Raw genomic sequence first — 9017 nt, forward strand, 5'->3', positions numbered from 1 at the left:
GTATTAGACCATTCCACTCGCTTGCCACAAGGATGTCCTTTTCCTATTCATTTCTTTTGATCAATAAGGAAAGCAACCAAAATTGGAGTTTGTTTCTTATACTATATCACTGGTGCTGAAAGTCAACTGTAGCGAACCATTTCAAGAAGCTAAAAACACTAGTCATATAAAACATCTCCACGTTTTTTATGTTACTGAAAATTGACGAGTTCTGGAGGATCAAACCTAACGAAGCAATGTGCCATATTTTATTTGACAACCCAAAGTCAATGGGAGAACAATCAAAAGAAAGAAGCTGCTTCTCATCTTCCACGAGATTCTTATTTCTTGATCATAAATGACTTGTACATTGTCCTTTACCTTTACAAATTACAATGATACATACATTATCACCAAATCATCGAAACTATATTTCTATAAAACAAAAGACTCTTCTTTTCGGCTACAATCATACAACATTTTGAAACCACACGAATGCCGGACCCCCTAAATTAATCATTTGTACCAAATTTAGAAAGGTAGTCTCAGTATATCTACTCCTACATTATTCTACTTGAATGTGTTTTCCTATTAATTTCTAACAGTTCTCAGAGGAATCAACTTGATTCCATAGTTTCTCCGCATAAGCCTTGTCATCTTCTCTCTCCTTAACAACATAGTCAATAGCCTCAATTACTTCCTCTTCCTCCACAGGTATCTCTTCCTGTATCCACTCGTCCGCCTCTTTTGTTTCTTCATTTACCTCTCTCCCCCTCTCAGTTTGCTCAAATAAGGCCTCCCTCATCTCCTGAGCGGTAGCAGGTTTGTCTGCTGGTCTATATTTTGGTGCAGGCACAATGAAGGGTAAAACTATATCATCTAAGTTCGTCTTTTGGTCTGTTTTGCACTGAGCATCTGGAGGGGGAGTAATGAATAAGATACCCAGTTCATAGTTAGAGACATGAAGTCTAGAACCTAAACTAGAATAAGTTGTATTTCCATTGATTTTCTTGTCATGTAAACCAGAAACTGGACGTCCCCATGCAGCTTCACTGAAGTTGTGTGATCCACAATAAACCCATCCGAAGGGGGACGCATCTTTCTTAGACTGAAATCTTCTTCGAGCAACCTGCTCACCTCATACATTTTCTTTTGTCATTAGGACTTCTAAGTGAGATACTGAACATGAATTAGAACTCATTATCTAAGTCGTACTTTGACACTGTTCAACCAGAGAAATGAAGGGAGAGAGCGAGAGAGAGCAATCAAAGGTATGACAGTCTGACAGATGATGATTAGCATGTAAAGAAAAGCACTCAAAAATATTTTGCTCAAATCTAAGTAATTAGTGTCCACTGCTGTAAAAACCAAAAATATGGAAAACTAACAAGTCTTCTGATGAAGGACATGTCCATTTGTTCCAGAAAAAAACAAAGCAGGTTAACAGAGTAGACAAGATAAGATCAGCATAAACATCACGTAGAAAATCGGTGATGGCACATGACCCTCCATAAGGCAATAAAATCACTAAAGGAGAGTTATGAATGCAATTAGCGTCAGGATTTTCCAAGAAAATCACACGAGAGACGAGCAAATAAAAGCTTATGACCTCCAAAAGCAATCTAAAAGTTGGGCATGAAACAAATTAACTCAGTTCTATATCTCAAAGGAATTTATCTGCAAAGCAGCAACATCATATAGTGAAGCAGCAAATTGGATCATTTGCATAGAACAGTAACTGATATCCACATTGTTAAAACAGAGGCAAACACTATCTGTACTCAACTCATCACATAGCATGTTAAAGCAGACACCGAGTTTTGATAAGAACCCTTATCATAAGACTTAACAAAATTAAATGTCAGACCATGTAGTAGAAGACTTATGCAACTATGTTCTGACAGCTTTTACCTTGACATGCATGGGATAACCAATTCTGTAGCCAGGAAAAGGAACCGCATCATGTAGAATGCCCATAGTTTTCAACCGATACCAAGTTTTCTGAGAAACAAAATATTGGGCAAAACATTTTAGTTAAATTGCAGTAAATGATTGCTCAATAACTTGATAAGAAAGAGGGAACCCATTCTTCCAGTCGTCAAACAGTCAGTTTTTTTATTTTAAAAAAAAAACACTCAAGGACAAATATTTTTCAAGAATTAAAGGAGAGATCAAATTAATCTACCTGTGAAAAGCACAGTATACGCCTGGATGCCAAAATTCCACTGCTCGCATTTTTCACTCTTTCAATGGTAGGAAAAATTATTCTAATGGAAGGGTTCCTCAGCTCTTGGCTCACACTCCAGCAGCCCCACTGCCAGAAAAAGTAAGGCAAAACTTGAACCTAGCAATAATATACTACTCAGCTAAATCATAAAATTTAGTGGTAACTACTCACATCTGGATCAGATTCCTCTGATTCAGAGAGCCTCAATGACCGCTTCCCGCCTGCTGCTGAAAATGCAGCTAAAAATTTTGCATTGATGGACCCAATTGAGGATGCACCTTAACAGAATGGAAACAATAATCATAAATGATAATTCTCAATATATTTTGAAAGGCAGCATGATAATCATCAAGTAGTCATAGAACACTCACCAAATACAAAATCAGTTTCTAAATGTTCTGGCCATTTGAACTGGCCCAAAACCTGAACAAGGTGCAATGGAAGGAAAAAGGTCAGGATTCCAGTAACTGTTATAAATAAAAATGTCATTTATCAGAAAAATGAAGTCTGTCGAACTTTATGCTCTGGCTGCTTGGTTCCAACTTACACATAACATACATTTTGAATCAGTACTATGACTCTTTTGCATGCTTCTTGGTAGTGCTCCAGTAACCAAGAAGCTACTGCTCTTTTTTCCTTAATAACGGTGGTGTCCGGGTCACTTGCGCGCACCTCGACTCCACCAGGTACCTGCTACCTCCACCAACATAGGTACCACGTAACTCTATCAACCAAGGCTAGATATCACCTTAGCATCAATCTCACTCAGGAACCACAAGATAGTTCGAAAAAAATTTGAAAAGATTGTGAAAGCGATGGACAATGCATTAAGAATAAAATTGGCTTTCTCGAAAAATTGGTAAAAGTGATGGATAATGCATTAAGAATAAAATTGGCTATTTTGTGTCTAAGCCCCATAAGCTCTTAGACCGTGCTATCCAAGGTAAACCATCACTTGAATCAAACCATGGTCCAAACAGAACAAGATGATGTACACAGAAAATATTCTGTTTAGTAAAGTTAATCATAATTGTTTTACACTCTTAACTTTGATTGAGGTCTACACAATTGCTACGCTCAAATACAACTGAGAATAATGGCCTGTATTACTGTAGATATATCAAGTCTTCTATCTGTTTTTAGGCTGACAACATGATAGGTGTACAAAGCATGGCTCTTAAAGGTAAGAATTTGCCACAGCTGAAACGCAGTGCCCATTACCCCACAGCTGAGAATTCTATGGTCTGACACCAAAAAACGGTGACTAGTAGTCCACAGGCCCAAGACATAGTCATTATTCTTAATTGCACCAAAATGAAAATCAGTTTAGGTTTGAAAAATACGTCCAACTGTTTCAGAAAAATTACCTCTTGAAGCCGCCAGATTCCCCAACACCTCTGAAGCGATGCAATGAGTGTGCAAATTGCAGAAACATGTTCACCTCTAATAATTTCTGAAATGGCTGAAAAGGATGGACCCTGCAAGGTTATGATCTCAATATGACTACTAGACACAAGACAAATATGTTCAACAGCATTGTCACAGATGAATCATACTAGTGGTAGGCATACCTGTGATACATGCAGTACTAACTGTACCTTGCTGCTGCTTCCCTCTAAAGCAGCACTAAGAACTTCACTTGGGAAAATATAAGCAGAAAACACGAAAAGACCACTGTCCGAGAGTGGAGCAACCCACTTCGCAAAATTCTTTGGAAGAAACCCAAGTTGAACACATTCTAGCACACAATAAAGCAAAAGAATTGGTTCAAAATGAATAAAAAGAAGAATAATTTTGGCAAACAGAAGATAGCAAATGAATATTCATGCATACTTATATTAGTATATGATTTAATAGTCTGCCACTCTTACAAAGTGGACAAAAAAGTAAGATGTTAACGAGAACAAGACTGAGCTCCTTTTCATTGGGATTAAGTAAAATACAAAATTCAGCTCTTATTACTGTTATCATAATGTTGAGTGATTACGATTTCATCTTCCAAGCTGCTATGACCATTAGTATGTCACAGCCACCACCACTGGCATTTATAGTAAACTCTCCTCTAATTAAGGAGTCTGAAAATGCATCAAATCAAACTGACCCTAGTAAAGACTAAAGAGACTTATCATTACATTTCAATACAGATATTATAGATTATAGTTCAAATATGTATATTTGAAGTGGAAAGTAATTTACCCTCTAAAGAGAGATTGTCAGGATTAGGTACAAGAATGCTAACAGCATTTGCATCGGCTTGTATATTTGGGTCTCTCTTTAGAATAACCTCTGATATTCCATATACATTTTCACCGCATTTCCGAAGGTAACTTGCAAGTTTCTTCAGCCGTGCTCCATTAAGATCCACTGAAGTACGGAAGAGATGACTTAGACCAGCCACTGATGCTTCAACAGAACCCACTGACTTAAAGTGACATAACTCTGGCACACAGTCACCCTACAGCAGTAGTAGTAGTACACTTCAAACCTCAACATTACCAACCACACCCCCAAGAAAATGCCTCCAGGCTGTCCCTTACTAAGTGATAAGTGTAGATTTTGACCACTTAGTAGTACCTTTTTACTTTTGTTTTAGTCCGAAAGTATTGATTTATGTTCCCAAAACTAATGAAAGCGTGCGAATTGCAGGAATGTTGGATAGAAGTGAAAAAAGAGAGAAAACAATGAAAGAATACACAACTATTTGACCATATAAAAGAGGGTATTCACAAAGCTGCACAGCTCATCAGATATGAAAACCCACAAGAACAGACCTTAAGCCTCCTATTATTAGAATTTTAAGGGTGGATTTACTCAGACAACTGGCAGATACATCTTCTTAACATAAAATCAGAATGTAATGGGTGGGATTATTTAGATAATCTTCAAATAAATACCTTTTTCACCCTCAATCAACAGGGAGCTGTTCCAAATTTAAGATAATAGAACAAGTAAAGTCTTAACACAATTGTCGGGAGGGAATATATAGCTGAGAAACTCAGACAACTCTACAAATATCTGGTCATTCCCCAAGGCAGATGAGAAAACTACCCCTCTTTCTACAGATTTTTTTGTAACAACTCTTTATTTGAGATACTTCATATTTCTCAAATCTCAGCCTTAAGATGTACTTTCAACTTGTTCTTTCACCAGAATTCCTACAAAAGCTAGAACCGAACAGTCACAGAACCATGTCTGGGTGAATGCGGCAGCACAAACCTTTACATCATTTTTGGGGGAAAAGAAAAGAGATTTTATTGCCATTCAAGCAAAAGCATCAGTAATTGAATTTCTTAATTTCATTTCCATATTGATGTGCATAGATATGTAAGTGCATCTTTTTCCCTTGCACTTCTATTTGCAATATTTTCTCTTACTGGTACTGTTTGATAACACCACAAAGTGTAGTCTAAATTAGGTGCAAGCTGACAGATCACTGTACTGAGGCTTTTATCTTTTCTTTTATACAACAAACAGGTAATTCCTTTAGAATCCAATGCAACACTAGGAAAATATCCTCAGTTTGACTGAAAATAACCGTTCGAATAGGCAACTGTAGCAGGCATGACACCACGAATTCACAAGGACAGAGGTTACTGACCCCTAAGAAATGTTTTGGTTTTGATATAAAAGGAATGCGACTTGAGTGGATTCCAGGTACAGAAGCGACCAGATAGCCATCACTTTCTTTAAAATCATAGTTTGTCAGCTCCAGGATCCAATGGGCCTGACTAGGTACATCAGCTACCAAGGAGGCCATAAATCCAGCTAGCTGAGCAGCAAAATCAGATACCAAATGTCCATTTTCCTCTCCAGATATTGCTGTGAAAAGTGAGAAGTAGTCTGGTACATCCAGGCGAGGAAAATCCTGCCACCATATTGTATTCGTCACTCTGCACCACTGCAGCATTTGAGGAGCAGACAACATTAATACATCTGGACAGAAACAGTTCTTAGTACTAACGGATAGATGATTAACAAATTCATATAAAATATTGGGTCCTTCTAACCTACTACTTTAAACCTCATAAGGGATGGATCATGAGAAATCCTGATTACTCCTCTTCAAAGTTGAGGACCATGTCTAATCTACTTTTTTCTTGTTCACAAGAATATCTCATGGACACTTAACTTCTACTTGCAGCAAAACACGACGTTGCAGGTGTCAAAAAAATTCTATATGCTCTATCAGGCAAACATTTAGCATCCAACCTTACTGCGAGCACCACAATCTTGTCCTCTTTTCCTTTTCTCAAATTTTTCACAGGTTATCAAGATTAATAAGCATACTGAGGACATGGGAAACACGAAGAGAAAAAAAATTAATAGTTCAGTGCATGATTCCAGAAAGGAAACGTGTTTCTTTCAACTTCACAAATTAATGAATATAATTTTAAAAATGATCCAGAGAGAGAAAATGAACTTCATACAAGACAAGAGAGAGAAAGGTGATTAAACAAGCACCTGTCCTGCCACCAAATTAGCAGATGTGACCACTACGCGGAGACTATCTCTTCTTTGCAACACAAGCAACTTTGGGTGATGGCAACCAATGCCTGATTTCCTCAGGTCTTGACCAAATGCTATCACCTCAGGAAATGGAGGGTAACTGTTACCATGAATTCACTTGATCAAAAAGTTGATCATTGTTCCATTCCAAAGCAAATTGAGAAAATCAACCATTTCTAGTACATGCTCGTGACCATTTGGCAAAACAGAGTGAAAAGGGGGGAAATATGTCAACTTACACAACAACTAGGTTTGGAAAATCTGGGTAAGGCTTTGAGGTTCTTTTATCAGAGCTGGAACTCCAACACCGTTCAGCATTGTGGCAAGCGATGGTAACTGGTAGATCAGTTGGAATCTCACAGTAGGACAGAAACCTATAAGAAAAAATCCATTCAGAATAAAATAAAAGCACAAAAGCTACATATAGTCCGGACAAAAGACATTTTGAACTATGTAATTGACTATCTTGACTTTATTAGTGAATCTTCAGTTTTTTCATAAGGCCATTTTAGAATTGTTAGTTACCTTTCAAGAATGTCCAGCTTTTAGGAAAGTAATAAAACAGAAGCTAATAAAAATGCAACCAAACAAGTCTGACCTACCATGGTATGTCAGCAGTAAATGTTGCAATAAATAGCTGTTCAAGATTCTCAATTGGATAAAGAAGCTCTGGCAATGATACAACATTAGGATCTTCTGAAAATTTTGGCCCTTCACATGCCAGTCGATTCAAAACGAACTTCTTTCCTGGAGGTGGAACAATGCCAATTCTATTCTTTTCTTTCATGGCATCATCAATTTGACCAACAACCTCCTTCCTCATACATCCCAGAGATAAAACTTCTTCTCTGCCATTAGCGTCAGACCCATTCTCATGAGATGCCCCATCGTTATTGACTTGTTCTGCACCCTTCCCATCGAGATTACATGTTTCCACCTCAATAGCAAGTGCAGCATCATTGGGGAAATCACATTCCCGATTCTGGCCAGGTGCATCCTCAACAATCGATACCTCTTTCCTACAAGCTTTTTCACCAGAATGTACTCCAAGAACACTAGCCACTGGAAACTTAAAATCCTCATTGACTCCAATTTTACCATGACATCTAACTCCCTTTCCATAATCAAGAATAACACGTTTTTGGATACACGACACAGGATGATTGCTACTTAATACCTCCCTACACATATGTAACAACACATTTGCTTTAGCAATACGCTTATAACTTGCATATCCAATTGGAACACAATCTGTGGGTGTAACATCATTATCTCCAACTATATTTCTATCAAAAACCTCCTGAACAAAGACAGCCTTTTGCAAACAAAATCCTAGCCGTAACCCCATACAACAGGTCCTTTGACTTCCACAGCCAAGTGAAACTTCATCACCGACACAGATATCCACAACCTCGCCTTTTGCAACTCTAACCCCATTAACAAACACCCCATTCAGCGAAACCCTAGAATTACTTGAACTAAAAAATAACCCGTCAGACAAGTACAATTTATTGTTCAAGGGGTTAAAAAGAATCTGGAGATGAATATTACTGACTCGACAGTCTTCAAATATGAAATCACAGCGGCTGCAATTACGACCAATAGAGTATGGCTTATAGGGTTGAAGATGTATAGTATCACAGGAAGAACCAGTACTTTTTCGGATTAGAGGAATTCCAAGAGGTTTTATTTGTAAATAAGCTGTATTTAACACATTTGACCTAGGTTTCTTGCATGGAAGAAGAGAACAATCGAGTCTATGGCGTTTGGAATTTGTAATGAGACGACAAGAATCTGAATACAATTTCATGAATGAATATACGATAAATAGTTACATAAATTATAAGAAAAAACATGGAAGGGAGATGAAAAGAATTAAGAGTATACAGAATTAGAAAGGAAGACTTGCAAAAGAATCGAAAGAATGCTGAAACCTGAGGCTGAGGAGTACAGAAGAAGCCAGGAAAATGTTGTAATTGAATGTTTTCCCTCCAATTTGATATATATAGATGGGCTTTGGGCTTTCATCCAATTACTGGGCCTTCAACTGCTTTTAACGTGGGCTTTGTGAACGCTAATACCGAGTACATTTCTTCGACCTTTTTAGCTAGCTATACTATAATGGAAATCTATTTACCACATTTATTTAGTATCTTTATTAATTACTTTGTATGTCTACATTTACAAGTTATATACAAAACCATAAAAAAGAAAGAAAATTCAAGATCCCTTAATTTTAGCCTTTGAGTTAAGATTTTGTTTCTCTTTTTATCTCTTTCTTAATAATCATCCAAAATCTCTCTTA

The 9017-nt window shown here is 37.3% G+C and overlaps 1 protein-coding gene across 1 annotated transcript; it reads right to left on the reverse strand.

Annotated features, from left to right (window-relative positions):
- Positions 1-284: 284 nt before the first annotated feature.
- LOC109214181 lies at positions 285-8695 on the reverse strand. The gene is made up of 12 exons (XM_019378073.1): positions 7315-8695; positions 6952-7086; positions 6668-6812; positions 5805-6104; positions 4403-4661; positions 3778-3944; positions 3574-3684; positions 2578-2629; positions 2378-2484; positions 2165-2293; positions 1891-1980; positions 285-1108 (listed from the first exon to the last, which is right to left on the reverse strand). The coding sequence occupies exons 1-12, from the start codon at positions 8520-8522 to the stop codon at positions 578-580; spliced, it is 3234 nt and encodes a 1077-aa protein (XP_019233618.1). The 5' UTR covers positions 8523-8695; the 3' UTR covers positions 285-577.
- Positions 8696-9017: the final 322 nt, after the last annotated feature.

This window comes from Nicotiana attenuata, unplaced genomic scaffold, assembly GCF_001879085.1.
Source record: "Nicotiana attenuata strain UT unplaced genomic scaffold, NIATTr2, whole genome shotgun sequence".
Lineage (NCBI taxonomy): Eukaryota > Viridiplantae > Streptophyta > Magnoliopsida > Solanales > Solanaceae > Nicotiana > Nicotiana attenuata.

Excerpts from the sequence above, each read along its gene's own strand:
- LOC109214181 (XM_019378073.1), bottom strand. The coding sequence starts at position 8,522 with ATGAAATTGTATTCAGATTCTTGTCGTCTCATTACAAATTCCAAACGC. Across the intron at positions 6,105-6,667 it reads CTAATTTGGTGGCAGGACAG|TGGTGCAGAGTGACGAATAC; the intron begins GTGCTTGTTTAA and ends CAAATGCTGCAG. Across the intron at positions 2,630-3,573 it reads GAATCTGGCGGCTTCAAGAG|GTTTTGGGCCAGTTCAAATG; the intron begins GTAATTTTTCTG and ends CACCTTGTTCAG.